Here is a 23,534-nt window from a genome sequence, read left to right as displayed (position 1 = left end):
AATTTTGTGATTGGTTACACCTTATTCACCACTTTACAAAGATTCTCCAGTGTGTAAAAGGTTCTAACCCTTAAATAAGTATTTTGATACGTGACTAACCTAAATGTAAAAGTAGATTGATATGTGATTCTCATAGGAATAAATGTTAAGTACACTATGTACATACACATATAGACAAAGAGAGAGACGCACCCACACGCGCGCGCAGATATATAAATGGCCTACAGATATAAAGAAATTCCAACCCTTGTCTCAAAGATTCTCCTCTCTTTTCAAAATCTTATTTTGTCCCGCATGGGCGATCTCGGAACTTTTCCGGAAGCCCAAAAAAAGCTACGGGCTACTTATTATAAAAAATTACGAATCGATTTTATTCTATTTCAATAGCACGAGCATTCAGCAAGCTGGTAGCTCGCCTGGCGCGCGCTCTCTCTCTCCCTCTCCCACAGTGACACTCTCATACACACTTCCCGGCACCCCCGCCCCCGCCCCCCCCCCCCCCCCCCCACACACACACTCTCTCTCTCCATATCTTTTTCCTCCTTCCCTCCCTCTGCGCTCTCTCTCTCTCTCTCTCTCTCTCTCTCTCTGTGTTCAGTCGCCGCACCAATGGGGACGTATAACATAACAGCAGACTGTGAGGAGCCTCTCTTGCAGGAGGAGAAGGAAGAGAAGGCGTCGTATCGTTACGTGGAAGGTTGCCCCGGCTGCTCCCTCGAGCGCAGGAAGCTCGCCTCCAATGGAGCTCCCAAACGAGAGCTCGCCTTCGTGGCCTTCATGGTCCTCTCCAATAGTAGGTTCCTTCATTCCACTTGCATGTGATGCTTCGCCCCGCCTCCCCTCCCCCCACCCCTTCCCCCCTCTCTATATATAGACGTATATGCTGTGGTACACACACAGCCCTCCTGCCCGCCCTCTCCTCTCTCTCTCTCTCTCTCTCTCTCTCTAGATACACGTACACATACTATGTTTAACATGTTAATTTCAATTGACACCCTCCTATCCAACCATCGTCGACATCTCACTCATCCCAATTTGCTAAATCATTACTTATCATGCTTTGCTTTGCATTGTCGTATCTGTATATTGGTATGTGCTGATTATACTTGGTAACCTTTGGGTCTCCATTAACGCCTGGGAGACAAAAACAATAGAAGATATCAAGGCTTTAATTTGTGTAGACTGATGTTGTATTAATATGCAAAAGAATAACATCAATTACATCATTGACTTGAGGTAAACTAACTAGCAGAAGGGGAGATACATATCTTCAAGTGCTGGAATTGCTTCCCATATAGTTGAGGTCTTATGCCTTGGCTATGCAAACAATGATATTTAATAGAATATTTCCACATGCACCCATAGCCTAATGCATCAAAATATATCAAGGGAACTAAGTAGTTTGTGGGTTTAGGTCCCCATGCATGCTATGTGCTAGTGGGGGGAACACAAAGGGTCACATGATTGCCAAAACCAATGATACTTGTAGATGAGGTCCTCATAGGACGCGGGGCTATCCCTAGACCCTTCAAAAAATAGACTTGACTAAATTAGATTCTCATATTGCTTGCAAAGTTAAAGATGGGTTAAAGACATTATGGTCTGAAGCTTCTTTCAACTTCCAACTATCCACCTCCTTGTCAAATAAAAAATGCAAATTTTTAGCTTCTCCTGTCTATCCCTTCTATTTGCATATGGATTGCAACCTCTTACTATGAATTTCCCACCAAGACAACCATCCTAAAAGAGACGCCATAAGGATTCCTTATCCCCGAATCTACATTTGGGGACCCTCATAGATCCCTCTTTTGTGAAGCTTTTCTCCATTTAGAGTAGCACCAACAATGACTCTCCATAGAAAAGCCATCTCTTTTGATGGCAATTTCACTATTTGATTGATCTCAAATATTTTATGGAGCCCTTTGTTTGATAGATTGACAACACATTCTATTCTCGCTCTTTCTAGTTCAAATAGTTTTGACTTATTCATTGACTCAATTATAACAATTCTAAGATAATGTGTAATGTTCTTGCTTTTGTGAGGTATCAAAGCTTCATAGCTATAAGTTATTTTGGTTGTAATTTATTTTCTCAAGGCTTGCTTGTAAAAGTATCTATAGGAGTATACCAAATTTGGGTAAATTATACATTTGCATTTTCACCACAAATTTCATGCCACATTTAAGTGACCAACTCGATGATTTGAATCTTTGTCTAGCGACTTTTCCACATTCATCATGTAGTTTTGCTCCTCATCACAATAAAGAGTTGCTTGATCCAATTAGAACCCAGTAGATACTTTTGGCAAATAATTGGCTATTTTCTAGCCTTTCTATTAGACAAATGAAAGTAAGAGTTTGATACAAAGCCTCAACTTTTCTAAATAACAAAATCCCAGTCTCCACTTACAATATTTCCATATGCTTTTGAAGGTTAGGTTTAAATATGTGTCCTCAAGTGAACGTTTATTTCATCCTTCAACATCTCTTGATCTTCATGGTCCTTGAGATTTCATTCATGTTATATCAATGTCTTCCACAACTATTTTTGCACATGCCACTTTGAAAACATGAGTTTTTTTTCACTTGTTGAGGTTGCCATATAAGGGTAACATGCCTCTAGACACCCATTTGCAAACTCCCTCATTTCATTCATTGTTTGTGTTGAATCGAAAAAGCGTCACACAAGATATTAAGTGCTTTTCTCAATGTACAATTAGACATCCTCACGTAAAAGAGAGAGTAGAGGACAAAAACTTAAAGGATGAAAATCTTGATGACATTGAAGTTTATAAATGAACACAAATAAACTAAGCTATACAATCCAGATGGACATTTCATTCATTCTTTGTGTTGAATCAGAAGCATCACACAAGTTATTAATTTCTTTTCTCAACGTACAATCAAACATGCTCACATAAAAGATAGAGGACAAAAACTTACAAGGATGAAAATATTGATGACCTTGAGGTTTATAAATGAACACAAATAAACTAAGTTATACAATCCAGATGAACTAGGTATTTAAATGGCAATTAAGGCACAAAAAATTATCTTGATCTAATCGGTTTGATATTTGTACATGATAATACATTTTTCATCACGCCTATTTCAATTTGTGTAAGTCAACTTCTATTGAGGAGTTGAAGATAGTTGCATTTTTAATCTATCATAATAAGCATGATAAAGCATGTATATGTGATGGGATTTAGAGTTGATTTATGGTAGTATGTGTGTATAACATTTGTAGAAAAGTGCAAATATGATTAAATACCAATATACAAAAATGGAGACAAAGTGGCCTTGAATGGTTGCATCACTACCAAAGCAATTGCAATTGATTAATGTGGAATCCCCTTGGAGATTTGTCAATCAAAACAAGATTGAAGGAGCAAACAAGGTTCAAGTCTGACATTACACAAATCCTTTCACCCTTGTATGTATTTAACTTTTTTAAACCCTAACCTCACATTAACATACAATAATGATGCCTCCATAAATGATCATTATGATGATTGTGAACCAAAGCACAAAGAACAATAAGATGCCCCAAAATGTCCACACCTTGCAATAGTCTTCATTACATAACCATAGATCACAAAGGACAATCTATCTAAGGATATGGCTTGAAAAGCTTGTAAGAATTATCCACAAAAAGATGTAAGAAGTCCATGCTATGGACCACATGATAGCTCCATGTAGTGATGAAGTGCTATGAAGTTAATAATTAGAAAAAGAGGCAAGTTGCATTCCAACTTTAGTACAAAAACGTGATTTTTCTTTGGACATTCTTTGAGCAACATCACAAATTTGAAATTTCCAAGAATGAAAAAAAGAAAACAAACCAAAGTTTCTAAACTTTGTTGACTCCTTCATCTCCTTGTGAGTGAGTTTTATAAAATATAATTTGACAAATATAGTTAAGATCTTTAACCCACACATGTTAGTTAAAAAACCAACATTTCAAGGGCCTATTCAGTTGGTCAAACATGGTTCAAAACTAGGCCCCTAAGTCATGCATGTGGATCATGGAGCACATCAAGGTCATGCCATGTCTAGCTAAACTTAGACTTTGTGGGGGTCTTGTAAGTAAAGTGAACATGGTGTGGCCAAGTGTGGGCACATCATATTTTTTTGCCTCCTTACTAGCTAAAAATATGGCTACCTTTACTTTGAAAGTCTTCTATCTAGTCAATACTCTAGGTGTGGTATCACCCTCATCCCTTAAGGGCTGTACTTGTGTAATTCAAGTTGAAACTAGTTAAACACTTATCAAATGCACATTTTTGGTATATTATTCTTACACACAACTCAAGGTGCTCCTCAAGGAGCCTAGCTCCAACTAAATAAAGCCTTTTTTAATATGATAATTTTGAGATATTTTGTTAGAGGGGCCTCCCACAAGGTGACCTGTCCTTCGGATCGAACTCAACCCCTCACGCACCCAAATAGTTGTTTTAGCGGTTGATCGGGCTTTAGGTAGCGTCAGCTCGTGGGCAAATTCACCCCCCCAAAAAAAAAAGGAAAAACAATTTAGCAAAAGTATTGTGTTTTAGGGGCTGCTTTAATATTTGGTAGATCCATCGTTAGTTGCTATACACTTGGAAATGCAGTACATCATCCATTGGGTGTGATCAGATACGGTGATCCACTAGGTGCAATCTAGACGGGCATCATCCCTATGAGGCTCATCCTAGATACGCCACCCTATGATGCTCCCGATGAACTTCCGGAAGAAGAAGAAGAAATGGGCTCCATGAATCTTCCAAGACCTTTCAAAGAGAAGAAGTGGGCTCGATGACCTGCCTACTGCGGACTTTTCTGTAGCCCCATCGACCGCCCCCAATCACAAACATGGTGGGGAAGGTGGTGCTTGCCACCAATCTGGGGACTTCAAGACTGCCATTAATCTTCAAGTGAAGTTACTTTACTTCTCAAAGTTCTGTGTCATTATGCTGCAGGAATCGGCCAAAGAGGGAGATTCTGTATCATTCTACTGGAGGAGATTGCCTCTCGGCTCGAGAGTGAGCTTCTATATCATGCTACAGGAGGAGACCCATCTGGGAGAGTGAGGGAACAACTGAGTGAGAGTGTCTTCTTGGATGCTGGGATACAAGAGAGGTTAATAAGGAGCAACCTGAGGGTTTCGACATTCCAAGAGATGAGCATAGTATCTACTGCTTGCAGAAGGTTCTTCATGACTGGAACTAGTTCCCTTGAGATCTTGTCATAGGGATTCACCTGCAGTCAGTTGGATGGAAACATCTACTTGTTTTCAGCTGATTATTTAGTTCCATTTTGAAAAAAAACTCATATGTGGTCTTTATCCATACAGGTTCTCATGCCACTAAGGTGGTTGTACCTTCGCTACACACTATCTTTGAGATGATTGACTTGGTTCAATCACACTATTTTCTTAGCTTGCATAGAGATAGTTCAAGATGAGCACGTGAATCCCCAGTAGAAATACTTTTTAGAGATTCTTGCTACATATGGCATAATGGAGTGTACCCCCATAGATGGATGAATAGCAAGCTTGTGTGATGATAGCCGTACATGGATGAATAGCAAGCTTGTGTCATGATGCTTCAGAGTTGACTGATGTGACGTTGTAGTGAATATTTCATTTTCACAAGGATTTATGTCAATCTTCCACTTCTCATTATTAGCCTCATTGACAAGGATCACGAGCACGGAGAGAGAAGGGAAGAGAGAGAGAAGGTGAACAGAAAGCTGTATACAAGGCTGTACTGATCAGCCCCTGTACACTACTGATATGCGTCAATTAGGGTGTTGGAACAGGCAGAAGCATTCTGGAACAGCAGGTTGAAAGCAGAGAATGGAGGCGACTACATAAAAGAGTGTGTGAGCAGGCTGTGGAAAGGGCAGCTAAAAATAGTTAAATACCTCCAAAACTGGCTAACCAGCTGCCAAAATTGGCGAAAATACTAGCTGTGCATAAATACATGGTTGACCTGTTGAAAACCATTCGCCCAACCTGCCACTTGGAAAAGGCACAATTCACTCCACCCAGATAGTGGGAACACAGCCATGAACTAACTACTGGTTGACCTGCTGAAAATCAGCAGCCTAACCTGCCACTTGGAAAAAGCACAATACACTCCACCCAGACAGTGGGAATACAGCTATGAACTAACTAATCAAGTGGAAACTGAAATGCATATGCATAGAAGGCTGCCAGAGCCCCTCTGTCTTCATCACAGCTCACTAGGAGATGACCAGTATGAATAAAATAAATTCTAATACTCTCTCTTAGATCCTAGGAGTGGCCGAAGGCGAAGGACGTACATGTGATGAAGCATGAAAGTTTGAGATAATGTCCTTGTGAGGCCCCTTGCATTGTCTGTTGAGCTAAAAAATTCATTAGCCTGACTTAAACAGCCCCAAAATACACTTAATTAATGAAAAAAACCCTCTTATTAAAAAAAAAAGTGATCCCAGAGAGTTACTGTGTCCCACATGCAAAACCCTAATGTGGGTGTTTCAAACTTTTTATAAATAGGCATGCAACCCACCACTCTCCCTCAATCTTGTTTTTATACCACTCTTCCTCAATCTCGTTTTTGCAAGTTATAGGAGCCGTATCTTTGCTGCCCACATCTTGTTCGCGGAGGACATCGCGGTTAGAGCTTCCCCCAGCCATTTACTATTATCTGGTGCTTGATTTTAGCCTTCACCACTTGTTTGCGGCTATCACCTGGTACCTTGGAGCTGTTGCCGACTATTTGAATGCTGCATTTGATGTTGATGTTAGCATTTGGTGTTGTCGCCATCAGCTTGGAATTGTCACCTTGATCTTCTATGTCCTTTGAATGCTGTGTTTTCAGTTTTTGATTGTAGTCCTGACATTCTCTCACCTCTGTTGCTGAGTTTGCATCTAATAGTTGTCGTTTAGATTTTCTCAGTGCTGAGGTATGTGTTTTCCAGTCTTTTTCTCTCCTGCACTGTTGTTTGCATTAGATCTAGTCTTCCTTGGTTGCGTTTGCTAGTGTTGATACTTGGAGATTACCTTTGGTGCGATTCAGGATTTGTTTCGGAGTATGGCACACTCTATAACTCATAATCTTTGCCTTGATTCTAGAGATACGAGAGTTCGAGGGTCAATATTCACTACTGTTGGGAATAAAGGACCATCGTGCCTTTTATATCTACACGGGTGTGAACACATCCTTAGGACATTTGTACTTTCATATATATCTATCTAAAATCTAAAGAGGTACACTAGTCTTTTGTACCCAAGAACATCATGCTCACTCTTCTCTCTACTCTACACTCTCTCTCGCTCTCTCTGTTGTGAGAAAGCATTGTGTGTCTCGATCCTCGCGCTTTCTGTCATAACAAACTGGTATCAGAGCGAGGAGGAAGTTGCAGGTGCCGCAGGCGAGCATGAAGTGTCGCAAGTGAATAGGAGTTGTAGGTGTCGCAGGGCACGCTACAGGTCGACGGGTGGGTCAGGTAGCTGACGTGCTGCCAGGTGGATGGATCATGCAATTGACATGGGCGACAGGACATACTTTAATGGACGCTCCGACGGGAAGGTTGTGACCTGTCCAACAGGTCACACGTGAGGGCGTAACCAGGCGGGTTGTCGTCAATGTTTTTTTTTTCCCTAAAATCTAAAAGAAAAGAAAAAAGGAGGTTTCCTTCGCTTTTCCTATCGGACATTCGCGTGTATAAGTACAAAATACAAATCTGTGCACATTTGCTCCTGAAAAATTGGGGCTTTTTTCGAATTTGAGGACTTTAATGCAGAACTGGACAATCTGACTCAGAAATTGCAAAATCGGTGCACATTTGCCCAGGAATGTTGGGGCTTTTCATTTACATGTAAGGATTGGGCTGAAATTTACCCAATTTCTCAGCATTAATGCACATTGGACCCTGTGCAATTTGGGACTTAAACTTTTATGTACATGCGGGTTTAATTCCATACAATTTGGACATCTAGCTGGGAATTTTGCTGAAATTGCTCTATTTTGGCAAAATTGGTCTATTCTATGCATGTCAGAGACAGTGCAGATGTATGGTTGATGCTTTGAGCACAAAAATTTTGGAACTTTTGACCATGTGTGTCAAATTTTGTGCCCATGGGTACATGTACAACAGAAATTGCAGCTAAAATTTGGGACTTCTCATGTAATGTGATATATTTGTCCTTGGAACAGCTGTAATCAGTTGTGGAGTGCTGTAGCATAAGTTTAGTGCTTTTGAAAATTTATTTGCAGATCTGAAATTTTTACTTTTACGTGGTTATTTATTGCAGGTTGGTACTTGTTTGTACCTTGGTCACTTGTGTGACATTTGGACATGCATTTGCCGAATTTTGTGGTCACATTTAGGCTGAAAATCATGGCTGGCAGCAGTGACAACAGTCATCTCATGCACATTAAGAAGCTTGAAGGAGCACATAACTTTGCAGTCTAGCAAAAACAGTGCGATAATATCTTGTTGCAGAAGAAGCAGGCAAGGCCAATTAAGACTAAAAGAGCAAAGTCCGCAGATATGGAACAGAAAGACTGGGATGAGTTAAATAAGCTTGCACGCTCAACCATCGAGCTATCTATTTCTGATGCCTTGCTGTTTAACATTGAAGGTTTGGATTCTGCCTATGCTATTTGGACTCGACTGGAAGAACTGTATGCCCAGAAGAGTACCATAAGCAAAGTTTATTGGCTGAAAAAGCTTATGGATCTGCGTATGAAAGAGGGTAAAACAATGTCTACTCACTTGAGTGAGTTTAACTCCACTTTTAGCCAGTTGATTGCTTTGGAGTTTAAGATTGATGAACAATTTAAGGCTACGTTTTTGCTTTGCACTCTGCCAGAGAGTTGGGATATATTCAGTACTGCTATGAGCAATTCTAATGCGATGCTTTTGTATGCTGATGTAGAGAGTACCCTACTCTTGGAAGAAATGAATTGGCAGAACAATGCATCCAGCAAGTCTTCCAGTGTTTTGCATACTAGGGGCATATCACAACAGAAAGGAAAATCTGATAGCAAGGGACGCAATAAATCACGTGGTAAGGATGTTGAATGCCATCATTGTGGCAAGAAGGGTCACTTTAAACGTGACTGCTACAAATGGAAGAAAGAGAAAGGAAAGGGTAAGAAGACAGATGATAGCAAGGAAGAGAAGAAAGAGAGTTAGCCTAAGAAGAGCAGTGTCAAAATCGAAGAGGTGAATGTAGTCACTTATAACAGTGACAGTGGGAATGACGTACTTCACACTTTGGTACACATGCTTTACTTGCAGATACGGATGACGACATGCATACTTGGATTCTAGATTCGGGTGCTTCTTTTCATGTCACCTCTCATCGTGAGTGGTTTTCTGACTATATAGGGGGTCAACATGGTGTTGCTCATCTTGGGGACAACTATACATGTGACATTGTAGGTATTGGTAGTGTGCAGTTGCAGTTTCAGCGTGGTTTTGTCTTCACACTTCAGCATTTACCTCAGCTCAAGAAGAGCTTGATTAGCACAGGGCAACTAGATGATGATGGGTCTCATATCACCTTTGGTGGTGGGAAATGGAAGATCTGTAAGGGATCTAGAGTGATTGCCAGAGGTTGTAAAAGTGATATCTTGTATCCTCTTCATGTATCTAGTGTGTGTAACCATGTTGTTGCAGTGACCCAGCAGCCAAGCGTTTCTTTGTGGCATGGCCAGTTGGGACACATGAGTCAAACTGGAATGAAAGTGCTTTCTCGTTTGGGTTACTTGCCTTGTCTTCGTTATGTTGATTTTGAGTGTTGTGATAATTGTGTTTATGGTAAACATGCACAGACGTCTCATAAAAAGTCTCTTTCACTGAAATCTTCTCTAGCGTTAGTACATTTCGATGTATGTCAGATGCCAGGGTTATCTTTACGGGGAAAGAAACACTTTGTCACCTTTGTTGATGATGCTACACGGAAGGTATGGGTTTACCCTATTTGTTGCAAGGACGAAGTGCTTGACAAGTTTAAAAAATTCTTGGCATTGGTTGAGAATCAGATTGATAAGACACTTAAGTGTCTTTGCTCTGACAATGGTGGGGAATGTGTCTAAGGCCTTTTAGGGATTTTGTGACAGCAAAGGGATAAGAGGGAGCTCACTGTCCTTCATAATCCACCCCAAAATGGAGTTGCAGAGCGTATAAATCGGACCATACCGGATAAGGTCCGTACGATGCTGTCTCATGCTACATTACTCCATGGTTTTTGGGTAGAGGTTGTTATGACAACTGTTCACTTGAATAATCGGTCAATGAACAGGTCTTTGGGGGGGGGGAGGGGGATCCCTTAGGAAGCGTGGTCGGGCAAGCCACCTTTATATGCTAACCTGAAAGTGTTTGACCGTGAGGCTTTTGTGCACATTCATAAAGAAGAACGCAGCAAACTTGAGCCAAAGTCCTGTAAATGCATTTTCCTAGGATATGGTAATGAGGGTGAAATGGGATTTAGATTATGGGATCCCAAGAAAAGGAAAATAGTATGCAGCAATGATGTTATCTTGCAGGAAGATCGCGTGCATAAACAGCTAGAAAAGACTGAGGAGGTCCGTAGGATTGTATTCCAGGAAGAAATACCTTTTGGACAACAAAATGTGCCTGCTGTACAATAGTAAATACTTGCTGTAAGTGAACCTGCAAATGCAGAACATAATACTAGAAATGATCAATCAGCCATTGCCCATAATGATGAGCCACTGGATGTGCAGGAATAGTAAGACATCAAGCTGTTAATGCTGATTTGCAGGCTGAAATGCCAGGACAACAAGTTAAAAATGGAAATTTGCAGGCTCAATAGCCAGCAAACAATGATCATTGGGTTAGAAGATTGTTTAGGTGCAACCGGTCTATGACTCACATAAAGCGGTAGTTCCTTCAATTAACACCTGGACTTTACATACACACACATAAACAGAGACCTCTCTTTCTCGCTCAACACCAGATTGGCCCCGAAGACCGGCGCCCTTCTCGGTATTTCTTTATCAATTAAAAGATAGAAAATTACAAAAATGGTAATGTTCCAAAATACATAACCTATGAACAGTTGGTTTTCATCTCTTCTAAGTAAATCCCAGCTGCATAGGAACAGTATAGCATGTCCAGATCAACATCCCTTAGTGTCCAGCATGTGCACAATTCACTGCTCTTACTGTCCAGCACACTGTTCTTACTATTCAGCATGTGCAGAGTTCACTGTTCTTATTCAGCATGAGCAGGGTTCACTGTTCTTACGATTCAGCATGAGTAGAGTCTACTGTTCTTACGATTCAGCATGAGCAGAGTTCACTGTTCTGATTCAGCATGTGCAGAGTTCACTGTTCTTACGATTCAGCATGAGCAGAGTTCACTGTTCTGATTCAGCATGAATAGAGTTCACTGTTCTTACGATTCAGCGTGTGCAAAGTTCACTGTTCTTATTCAGCCTGAGCAGAGTTCACTGTTCTTACGATTTAGCATATGCAGAAAAAAAACACAGAATTGTACCTTCGATGGAATCAATCCATCATGCAAAGCATTTCTTCTGAGAATAGAGAGAGAGGTGATCAGAGGGAGCAAGCTCTACCTCCGTGCTTGAGTCAGAGACGTAGAAGTACTTTCCATGGCTGGTTTTCTTGCAGCAATCTGCCCTCAGCTCCTCAAAACTTCATTCTCCCATCTGCCCCTTATGCCTATTACGTTTTTTTTTAATGCTCTCTCTCTCTCTCTCTCTCTCTCTCTCTCTCTCTCTCTTTTCAGAATTTGTGCCACATGGCATACATGTAACAATTTTCCCGTTTAAACCTTCCGGTCTAAAATTCTCCATGATCGGTGCAAAATTTGACCTCGGCACAGACTAGAGAATTAATCCTCATGTAAAAATGAAGACAATGACGAGAACAGATTCTGGAATCCAAAAATAGTAACTCCCTAAATTTTAGGGATGGTGACCCTTGCATTCCTCAAGTTGTTTTGTGCAACTTTTATCATTGCGACCACATCAAAAAGTGTAATGTGGCTCAGTTACAGTGACTTTTATTCCATGAGCATTCTCACATGTGCATCTTCTATCTTGGCCAGACTCATTGTCCTGCACCATCTCCAGTGGCTAAGCATACAGTCCCAAACCACTAGCATTTTATTCTTTAGTGCCCATTCAATATGAAACTGGTCCTAAGGCTTAGACAAACCATTAGTCCAATTTGTTCTAATGGCTGCCTCTTTTGGCCATGCAAAGATCCCGCTTATTCCAAGAGAACTCTAGGGATGAAAAGCAACAGCAACAAAAGAAAATAAAAATAAAATATTTATATAAGTAAATAAGAAAAACAACTGTAAAAAGTATCACCACCTGGTGACATACCCCCCTCTTAAAAGAAGCAAGTGACCTCAATTGCATGCCACACATGCTAACGGATGACACATGGCAATAACAAGATTCTCCATGTTATTAGTGCCATCGTATGTATCACTTGCTAATAGATGACACGGGGCGATGGTAGGAGTTTCCCCACTACCATTTGTGTCATCGCAAGTTCAAGTCTCACATAGATGGAGGATTACATCCTGTATCCAACTATGATTATTAGGAGTCTTTCTAATATACATGTTTCCGGATGCAACACAAGGGTGATAGCACGTATACGCGAACTATTAGTGCCACAACATGCATATTCATTCAACTGAAGTGTAACAAATACAACTTCAAAGCACTGAGATTTCATTCAATGATACACATGTTAATGCTAAATGTAAGCCATACATTATGCATTATTCAATGAGATACAATATTCAAGTGTACAATAGAGAATGTACATTGCTTCAAAAAGCATTCTAAGTCACTGTGGATTCCAGTAAGAAAGCCTCTTGGTAAAGTTGCAATAACTGAGGCGAATCTGCCAATTCAGCCTCTTCTATCCATTTGGCATTCATTGGTGAATAGTTCTTGAACTTCACTAAAAATCTTCTTATAACTCTACCTTTCACTTTCCTATTCTTATGTACCAGGATCTGCTCAGGAACTAGAATCTAATCTAATTCCTCTACTTCAGGTTGTTCCTCTTGAACCAAATCTTTTGGTAGTTCACCAATAAAATGCCTTAATAGGCTCACATGGAATACATTATGAATTTTCCAATTCTCTGGCAATTTCAGCCTATATGCTACGTCATTGATCTTCTCTGAGACTTGAAAAGGGCCACACTTTGGAAACAAACGTTTCTTGCCCTTCTGTTTTCTCAAACGTGCCTTTTCAAAATGCAATAAGACCCAATCATCCTTTTTGAACAAGAGCTCCCGATGATGACTATCAGCAGCTCTTTTTTGTTTAGCGTGTGACTTTTCTAGGGCATACTTGACTTGTTTATATGCTTCTTCCCAATCTTTTACATAACGATCTGCTTCAAAGATGTTATCTTTTGTCTGCAAAATGGGAGGCAATTTCTTTCCACCTTCCACAATCTCAAAAGGTGCTTTGCCAGTAGATGAGTGCACTGTATTATTGTATGCATACTCAACCAATGGCAAGTAGTATTTCCAAGAAGTCTTATGATTTGAAACATAACACTTCAGTAAATCTAAAACAATCGAATTTGCTTCTTCAGACTGTCCATCAGTTTGTGGATGGAAAGAAGATAAAAATTTCGGCGTAGTGCCCATGTTTTCAAACAATGCTTTCCAAAACAAGCTAGTCATTCTTGGGTCTCTATCACTGACAATTGACCGTGGCATTCCATGGTACTTGAAGATATTTTGCATAAATATCTTTACCATGTGTTCTGACTTAACCTTTTTCCTTGCAGGAATGAAATGTGCCTGTTTGCTGAATCTGCAAATGATAGTCCAGATTCCATCATTCCCTGAAGAAGTTCTTGGAAGATCAAAAATGAAATCCATGGCAATACTTTCCCATGGCCTTTCTGGAATAGGCAGTGGTTGCAATAACCCTGGTGCCTTCTGTCTATCAAATTTGACCTTTTGACATACAAGGCAAGATCTGACATATGCATCAATATTAGATCTCAAGGCTAGCCAATAGAAGAAAGTCTCTACCACTTTGACTGTAGCATCAATACCACGATGTCTTGCATACGGTGGAGCATGACTTTCTAATAAAACTTTTGGCCTTAGCTGTTTTGTAACGCATAGTCTTCCATGCATCATGATAAAGCCTTCTTTGAACACATAATGATCATGATGTTGGCCATTGATCAACTGTTCATAGATTTCAGAGAAATCTTCATCATCAGCATACTACTCTTTCATATCATCCAATTCATGGTGATAAGGAATTGAAACAGCTAACACCTGTGGTTTGCGAGATAAAGCATCTGCAACTATATTCTTCTTGCCTTCCACACGTACTATCTGAAAATGAAACATAGATAGGAAATTTGCCCAACGCGTGTGTTTCTCTGACAATTTAGCCTGTGTGAGAAAGTATCTAAGTGTTTGATGATCCGTTTGCACTACAAAATCAGCACCAAGCAAATAGTGCTTCCAACTAGAGAGTGCATGGATCACAGCCAATAATTCTTTCTCATAAATTTGGTAAGTCCTTTCAGCAACAAAAAATACTCTACTCTCATATGCCACAACTCGGTCATTCTGCATTAATACAACACCAATGCTGTTCCCACATGCATCACACTGCACTACAAATGGCTTAGACAGATCTGGCAAAATAAGTACTGGGATCTGTAGTCATTTTTCCCTTCAAATATCTAAATGCTGATTTCTCTTTGTCAGTCCATTGCCACTTGACATCCTTCTTTTCAAGCATGTGTAAAGGAGAAGCAATCTCTGCAAAGTGTCTTACAAATCTTCTGTAGTAAGAGCATAGGCCAATAAAACTGCGGACATCATGAACAGTTTTCAAGTCTGGCCAAGAGACAATTGCTTCTATCTTTGCAGGATCCATCTTCACACCATCTTTAGAAACTATGTGCCCAAGGAAGTGAATCTCTTCCAAAAAGAATTCACTCTTCTTACCATTAATGAGCAATCTGTTACGCTTAAGCTCATTAAATACTGCAACTAGGTGTTTTCTATGCTCCTCTTCATTCTTTGAAAAGATAATCATATCATCAAAGAATGTGCCAACAAAACTGCAATAAGGGCAAAAAATTCTATCCATCATCCTGTTAAACGTAGCAGGAGCATTTGTCAATCCAAACGGCATGACTAAAAATTCATAGAGACCAAATGTCGTTCTAAAAGCAGTCTTATGGATATCCCCTGGCTTGATTCTAATCTGATGGTATCCACTTTTTAAATCTATCCTGCTAAACATTCCTGCTCCCTGTAATTGATCAAGAATGTCATCTATCCTCGGAATCGGAAACCTATTCTTGATCGTGTTCTTATTGAAGGCTCTGTAATCAATACACATTCGCCAAGAGCCGTCCTTTTTCTGAACTAGCAACACAGGTGAACAAAACGGAGAACTAGTGGGATGAATTAGTCCTTTCTCTAAAGGCTCATTAACCCGTGTCATAATCTCTTTCTGCTGCGCTGCACTGACTGTGTACGGTGGCCTATTGGGCGGACTAGTCCCTGGAATAAGATCTATGGTATGATCTTCAGGCCTCTCAGGAGGTAACTCTCCTGGTAATGAATCTGAGAAACAGTCATCACTGAATTTATCCAAGAAAGCCCTTCTACTTTCATCTAGTACAGACACATTACTGTCAACTTCATTAGCTTGCTTTGCGAAAACCAAGTATGCAGAAATATGATTTTTCATTACAGAAGTAATTGCAGAAGTAGAAACAACTGGGATAGACTCTCCTTTAAGCTTCACATCTAACACATGAGTCTTGCTCCTATGTACAAGAGTAATCGTTCTATTGTAAGTATCCAAGATAGCATGCTTCCTGTGGCACCATGGGATACCCAAGAGAACATCACAGCTCTCTAGAGGCATAATATGAAACTCCTCTGTGTCCACATAGCTCTGAATATGCATACGAAGTTTGCCAAGAATGGGGGTGACTGGTTCAGTATGTCCTGGGCATGCTAAATCAGCCTGTCCAACTGGTCCCATTTCCTCGAGACGTATACCCAATTTAGTTGCCAATGCTGGTGAGATAAAGTTTGCACGAGCTCCAGGATCAATGAAAATAAGCACTGTGGAATCTCTGATCTTTCCCCAAGCTCTGCACAATTCTGTAGCATCATCAATTGATTGATCTCCCACCATATCAGGCACTAAGCCAATGCTGAGCTTCTTTTTACTTGGCGTATCTTTATCCTCCGCATCTTTAGAAAATTGCTGTGGGCACTTAGAAGCAATATGGCCTTTCTGTTCACAAATAAAGCATTTTCCAGCCATCATTAAAGCCTTTCTTTCTTCAAATGATTTGCTAAAAAGTGGCCTCTTTTGTCCTTTACCTTGTTTAAAAGAAGTTTGAGGTTATTGTTGAAATATTTTCTTCCAAAAAGACTTCTTTGTAAAAGTGGTCCTTTCTGAAAATTGCTTCTTCTTCTTGCCAAGATCCTACTTAAACTGAGAATCCTTCTTTTCAGTGCCTTTAAAGCTGTCAGCTTTTCCTTTCAACAATGCATTTGCCACACCAGCATTTTCAATTAATTGTACCATATTTGTAACCCTAGTCTTGGTACAATAATCCTTGATGGCTTCGGGCAAACCGCAACAGTACTTTTCAATTTGTTCTGACAGGGGCACTATCCTGTAAAAACTCATGGGCAAAAGTGCTTCCCAAAATTTCTTTTTGTACTCTTCTAAATCCGTACAATTTGCCGCGTCCAATTTATGCCATGCAGTCATGACATCTACTTCAAACGTGTTAGTTAACCATGAGGCTGCAAACAACTGTTTGAAATGAACCCAAGTGGCAGGTGCATATCCTTGCATCAACAATATGTTCCACAATTGCAAAGGATTACCTTTCAAAAAAGTTGCAGCCTTCCGCACCTTAGAAGTCTCAGTAAAATTCCCTCCTGTGTAAGTTGTATCAAATTGTTGTATAAATGTCAAAGCTTTCAGCTTATCTTGTATACCACTGAAGGTTTCAAACTTTATTGCCTGACCACCCTCTTTATAGTCTTTAGGCTTTGCACTTTTTGGTGTCAGGTTGTCATAGACAGGTGGTTGTAAAAAGGAGAGTCCCTTAGGTGCATTATCATCATTCATTTCACCTGTCTTAGCTGCCAGACCAATATTAGCATAAAGTGGGTTCATTGCCTCAATAGGCATTATTCTTGGTGGCCCTCTAGGCAAGTATCCCTGATAACCCGTGGGTAATCCAGCCATTGCTTGAAAAACTGACCCACCACCAAAGTAACCAGGATAAGTAGCAAACTGAGGAGGAATAGTCTGCTGTGCTACTTGTGCATAACTGCCTTGACCATTCACTCCCTGATCCTGTGCTTGTGCTTCTTGTTGCACTGGACGTGTCTCCATGTTTGGTGTCTTTTCCACATGCTCACGCACATTAGAGGTTTGCCTTTTTGAGCGCTCCATGGTATGATGTGATGACTCAGCCTGAGAATCCTCATTATGTGACTTAAAATTTTTTTGCTTCCGAGGATTCTTTACCAGCTGTTGGAAAGAGCCAACCATACTGAGGAGTTGTATCATAAACAAGTCCTCCTGTTCTTGCTCCTCATCATGTGGTTCAATCTCGGTTCTAGAAGGTGCTGACACCTATGCACCAATATTCTCTCTTCGGTGTCTATGAGTAGAAGAAGAACTCTCTTCTTCATGGGGGAGTTTTTCTTTGCCTTTATCCATGTCTACAATCTCTCTAGTCCTGTAATCTCTGTAAAACCTGTGTGTATGGCCTTTTCACCCAAAACTACCCGAGCTTAAATTCTTACAGAAAAGAATTCAAATCCCGGGGATGGAACCATGCAACCGGTCTATGACTCACATAAAGCGGTAGTTCCTTCAATTAACACCTGGACTTTACATACACACACATAAACAGAGACCTCTCTCCCTCGCTCAACTCCAGATTGGCCCCGAAGACTGGCACCCCTCTCGGTATTTCTTTATCAATTAAAAGATAGAAAATTACAAAAATGGTAATGTTCCAAAATACATAACCTGTGAACAGTTGGTTTTTCATCTCTTCTAAGTAAATCCCAGCTGCATAGGAACAGTACAGCATGTCCAGATCAACATCTCTTACTGTCCAACATGTGCAGAATTCACTGTTCTTACTGTCCAGCACATTGTTCTTACTATTCAGCATGTGCAGAGTTCACTGTTCTTATTCAGCATGAGCAGAGTTCATTGTTCTTACGATTCAGCATGAGCAGAGTCCACTGTAAAGATTCAGCATGTGCAGAGTTCACTGTTCTGATTCAGCATGAACAGAGTTCATTGTTCTTACGATTCAGCATGAGCAGAGTTCACTGTTCTGATTCAGCATGTGCAGAGTTCACTGTTCTTATGATTCAGCATGAGTAGAGTTCACTGTTCTGATTCAGCATGAATAGAGTTCACTGTTCTTACGATTCAGCGTGTGCAAAGTTCACCATTCTTATTCAGCTTGAGCAGAGTTCACTGTTCTTACGATTTAGCATGTGCAGAAAAAAACACAGAATTGTACCTTCGATGGAATCAATCCATCATGCAAAGCATTTTTTTTGAGAATAGAAAGAGAGGTGATTAGAGGGAGCAAGCTCTACCTCCGTGCTTGAGTCAGAGACGTAGAAGTACTCTCCATGGCTGGTTTTCTTGCAGCAATCTGCCCTCAGCTCCTCAAAACTTCATTCTTCCATTTGCCCCTTATGCCTATTACGTTTTTTTAAATGCTCTCTCTCTCTCTCTCTCTCTCTCTCTCTCTCTTTTGGGAATTTGTGCCGCATGGCATACATGTAACAATTTCACGTTTAAACCTTCCGGTCTAAAATTCTCCATGATCGGTGCAAAATTTGACCTCGGCACAGACCAAAGAATTAATCCTTGTGTAAAAACGAAGACAATGACGGGAACAGATTTTGGGGTCCAAAAATAGTAACTCCCTAAATTTTAGGGATGGTGACCCGTGCATTCCTCAAGTTGTTATGTGCAACTTTTATCATTGCGACCACATCAAAAAGTGTAATGTGGCTCAGTTACAGTGACTTTTATTCCGTGAGCATTCTCACATGTGCATCTTCTATCTTGGCCAGGCTCATTGTCCTACACCATCTCCAGTGGCTAAACACACACAGTCCCAAACCACTGGCATTCTATTCTTTAGTGCCCATTCAATATGGAACTGGTCCTAAGGCTTAGACAAACCATTAGTCTAATTTGTCACAATGGTTGCCTCTTCTGGCCATGCAAAGATCCCGCTTATTCCAAGAGAACTCTGGGGGTGAAAAGCAACATCAATAAAAGAAAATAAAAATAAAATATTTATATAAGTAAATAAGAAAAGGAACTGTAAAAAGTATCACCACCTGGTGATATTAGGGCTACTAGACAACTCGATAGATTCATTCCGCATGCAAACAATGTGGCTGATTATGTCATGTTGACAGACTGTGGTAAACTGGCTTGCTTCAAGGAAGCAATGGAGAGACATGACAACAAGAAATTGTATAAAGTCATGTTGTCAGAGATGGACTCTCTTGAGAAAAATGACACTTGGGACTTGGTGTAGTTGCCTAAAGGGCAGAAAACCCTTCCATGTAAATGGGTCTACAAGATGAAGGTCACTTCTGGTTCCTCACCAAAGTACAAAGCAAGATTGGTTGTGAAGGGGTATAAGCAAGAACATGGAGTTGACTTTGATGAGATCTTCTCTCCTGTAGTCAAGATGACTACATTGAGAACCATTTTGGGCTTGGTTGCAGCTGAAGATATGGAGCTCGTACAGATGGATGTAAAGACTGCATTTGGTGATTTGCATGAAGACATATATATGCAGCAGCCTGAAGGGTTTGTGGCAAAAGAGAAAGAGAAGATGGTATCTAAACTCAAAAGGAGTTTGAATGGACTGAAACAAGCACCAAGAGAATGGTATCATAAGTTTGATACATTTATATAGTCTCAAGGTTTTCATAGAAGTCAAGTGGATCACTACTTGTATACCAAGAAGGCAGCAGATGGCAGCGTGATTATCTTGGTTCTGTATGTTGATGACATACTGATTGTTGGCAGGGATACTCATGTCTTGGACTCACTGAAGCAAAGTCTTCATGGCAGCTTTGACATGAAGGATATTGGTGATACAAGTCACATTCTTGGCATGCGAATACTCAGAGATAGGTCAAAAGGATAACTCTATCTATCTCAGTAGGAGTATATCTCCAAGGTTTTGTAGCGTTTCAATATGGAGGGGGTAAAAACAATTGGGGTTCCATTACCTCCATATGTGAAACTTAGTGTAGAGGACAGCCCTATATCTGATGATGAGAAGGCTGAAATGGCCAAGATACCATATGCTTCAGCTGTTTGCAGTTTGATGTATGCTATGATTGCTACATATCTTGACATTGCCTTTGCAGTGGGAGTAGTTAGCAGATACATGGTAAACCCTGGTAAAAAGTATTGGTGGGAAGTAGTGAAAGGTATTATGAGATACCTCAAAGGCACAAAGGAGTTGCGCATCTGCTTTCGAAAGCAGAAGGCATCTGTCATTGGCTTTATGGATGCAGACTATGCTGGTCATGCAGACTGCAAAAAGTCCACTTCTGGGTATATGTTTACCTTCACAGGATTAGCAGTCTCTTGGATCTGCAAGCTACAAAAGTGTGTTGCATTGTCTACTACAGAGGTAGAATATGTGGCTGCCACTGAGGCATGTAAGGAGGCTTTATGGCTTTCACATCTGGTGGGAGAGCTTGGCATTACAGAGTTACTTGTTTTTCATTGTGATAGTCAGAGTGCTATCATGCTAGCACGGAATTTCCGTCTTTCATGCAAAGACGAAGCACATACAGGTGAAGTATCACTTCATTAGAGATGTACTTGACAGCAAGAGCATTGAGCTTGTCAAAGTGCATACAGATGATAATCCTGCAGATCTTCTCACGAAGGGTCTTCTAGTAGAGTGGTTTGCTCATTGCCGACAGATGATGGGAGTTCGATAGGTATATGTATTTAAGCTTTGTACATACCTAGACTTAGCTAATTCTTTTCTCCTCTTAAGGCACATTGCCTTTAGGTGGGAGCTTGTTGGGAATAAAGAGCCATCGTGCCTTTTATATGTGCACGGGTGTGAACACACCCTTAGCACATTTGTACTTTCATATATATCTATCTAAAACCTAAAGAGATACACTAGTCTTTTGTACCCAAGAACATCGTGCTTACTCTCCTCTCTACTTTGCACTCTCTCTCTCTCTCTCTCTCTCTCTCTCTCTCTCTCTTTGCTGAGAAAGCATTGCGTGTCTTGATCCTTGCGCTCTCTGTCATAACAACTACTTAGTGTGTTTGTTGCATGAGCACTGTATAATCATTATTCATTGTGTTCATTGTCTCTGAGTTACCATAACCCTAATCCTAACTGTGTTTTGAGTTTATCAACCTGTGCTTTGTCGTACGATTGGTTTTGTGGTTTTTGCGTTTAGAGCATTTTTTCACATGGTATTAGAGCTAGGTACTCTCTGAGAAACCTTGGTCTTTGATCGCAAAGCTCATTCGCGAAAGTAGCAACAATAGAAGGGTTAGATGACTTCGAACACATTCACAACACCGTTGTAGTCTCCATAGCCAAACATGGACAAAAATGATTAAGAGTGGGCCTCTTTGCTTGTATTTTCTATTGGATTGGGAGATACTCGAGATGCTTATTAAGAAGGGACTCTTCAAAACAAGATTTGGTTTGCGAGTAATGAGGAAGCTAAGTATTTCTTCATGAACTCAAAACTAGGTAAGAAGCTAAAACAAGAACTTATAAGTATTCCTACTTTTCCTTTTTCTTTAAATGATTTTATTTGTCATGGTCAATATGAAGTAGGTGCATCTTCATCTAGTTCTTTAATGGACTAAAGGAACCAACCATGTTTCCCATAGTAACATCCATCACAAATCCATTTGGCTCGCACCCATCCCTCTCTCATCTTCTGTTGTACTTTCCTTTCAGCTTTCATTAAGTGCACCACATTATCCACCACACATTACACCGGAGGGCTTTGCACATTTAGGCACAGCCTTTAGGACCTCTATATACCCGTTGTCGTGCCACTACGCGGGCACAACGTGAAAAACTTTGGAGTACATCATCATTCGACTTTCTTATTGATGTAGAGAGTCAATGTGATTTGAGTCATTAGTGCTAGTGTCTGTGGCATGGATAGTCTAAAAATACTAGATTTTTGGACAATTTTATCCTATTTCTTATATTATTTATTGTAAAAACCCTTAGGAAAGCTTCTAGATTAGGATGGCATGTAAAAAGCAAGTTGCTTTTTCAGCCATTTTTGGATTTTTCATTAAAAAAAAAAGGGCGAAATCGCGCGGGTCATGATCATAGTGGACAGTCTCAAAACAACACTTTGAACTGGAAGAAGGAGTGAGCTGGAAGATTCTAGAGCAAGTTTCATGCGGTTTTACCCCTCTTTCGAAGCCAACGGAGCCATCAGATTTGGTATTGTTTGATCCACGTTTTTGGGCTACGAGGGAGCTCCAAGAGATCTAATGCTTGGAGATTGCTTCTGAGTAGTGCTAGACAAGGGATTTCAGGACCTATCAATACATATTGATTTGGTTCATTGTGCTTTGTCTTTATCGTGCTTACCTCTTGTTTATTCTTTTTCTTCTCTTCCATCTCCTATCTCTGATTTCCGGTGGATATGACCTTTCGACAAAAACCCCTCCGACATTGGTGAACCCGGACGCGAAAGGTTGTCAGAAGGAAAGACAAGATAGGAGAATCTTCGAGCAGAATTTTTAGTGATGTTTTGCAGCAATTGATGCAGAATATGAATGTGCTTATGCAGGTACAACAACAACAACAGGTGATGTAGGCTTCTGCTCAAACAAAAGCTGTTGTGATAAATGATCTGCAAGCAATTGAGCGTGAGATGAATCTGTTCAATGGTACGAATGTATCTGTATATGTACATACCTATGCTCAAAAGATGGAATTCTTTGGAGTAGCTCAACTTGCATGGAGCCAGTATTTTGTTCGGATCACTGTACATGAATTGAAAGCGCGAATTATTGAATTGTACATGCAGGATGCTAACTGGGTAGCTTTCAAGAAGATACTCAGGGAAGAATTTTACATTGAAGATACCGGTTTGATTACCTGCAAGACTTTTCAGGAGTGGGTTTACAACCCAATAAGGGTCTTATGGCTACAGAATTGTTAAGAGAATTTAAAAGTCGATTTAAGCAGTCAGATCTTGCAGAACATTAAGCTCTTTCAAGTTAGAAAATTGAATTGTTTCTACAAGTAGTAGATCCTGAGCTTCAAGAAAAACTTGATGATTTGCTAGAGGATCAAACTATAGAGACATGTCTTAAAATAGATTGGAGGCATGTTAAGGAAGCTGTTACTGCACTTGTGAAAAAGCATAGAAGAAGAGAAAGATTGCATGTCTCTAGCTTGCCCACTGCTACGGGCAAAATAGTTG

At 40.3% G+C, this 23,534-nt stretch overlaps 1 protein-coding gene and 1 pseudogene across 7 annotated transcripts in view; one reads left to right on the top strand and one right to left on the bottom strand.

The window, feature by feature from the left end:
* The first annotated feature begins 512 nt into the window (after positions 1-512).
* LOC148012169 (protein ZINC INDUCED FACILITATOR 1-like) overlaps positions 513-23,534 on the top strand; it is a 265,948-nt gene continuing 242,926 nt past the window's right edge. For 2 of the 7 annotated variants that reach the window (XR_015689021.1, XM_087668799.1), the window contains exon 1: positions 513-793. Coding sequence is in view for 5 of the 7 variants with exons in the window: in XM_087668799.1 (XP_087524925.1) it covers positions 610-793 (184 nt within the window). In the remaining 2 variants the exon portion in view is untranslated. Of the gene's footprint in view, positions 794-4,774; positions 4,916-23,534 lie in introns of those variants that run through there. The other 5 variants (XM_087668796.1, XM_087668793.1, XM_087668792.1 and 2 more) reach the window with 4 other exon arrangements.
* On the bottom strand, positions 14,247-17,748 carry LOC148012174 (uncharacterized; annotated as a pseudogene).

This window comes from Lygodium microphyllum, chromosome 27 (genome assembly GCF_053477565.2).
Source record: "Lygodium microphyllum isolate KBCC chromosome 27, Lygodium_microphyllum_v1.1.10, whole genome shotgun sequence".
Lineage (NCBI taxonomy): Eukaryota > Viridiplantae > Streptophyta > Polypodiopsida > Schizaeales > Lygodiaceae > Lygodium > Lygodium microphyllum.
Note: the sequence above shows the minus strand (reverse complement) of the source record. Positions and strands in the feature narration are given on the sequence as shown.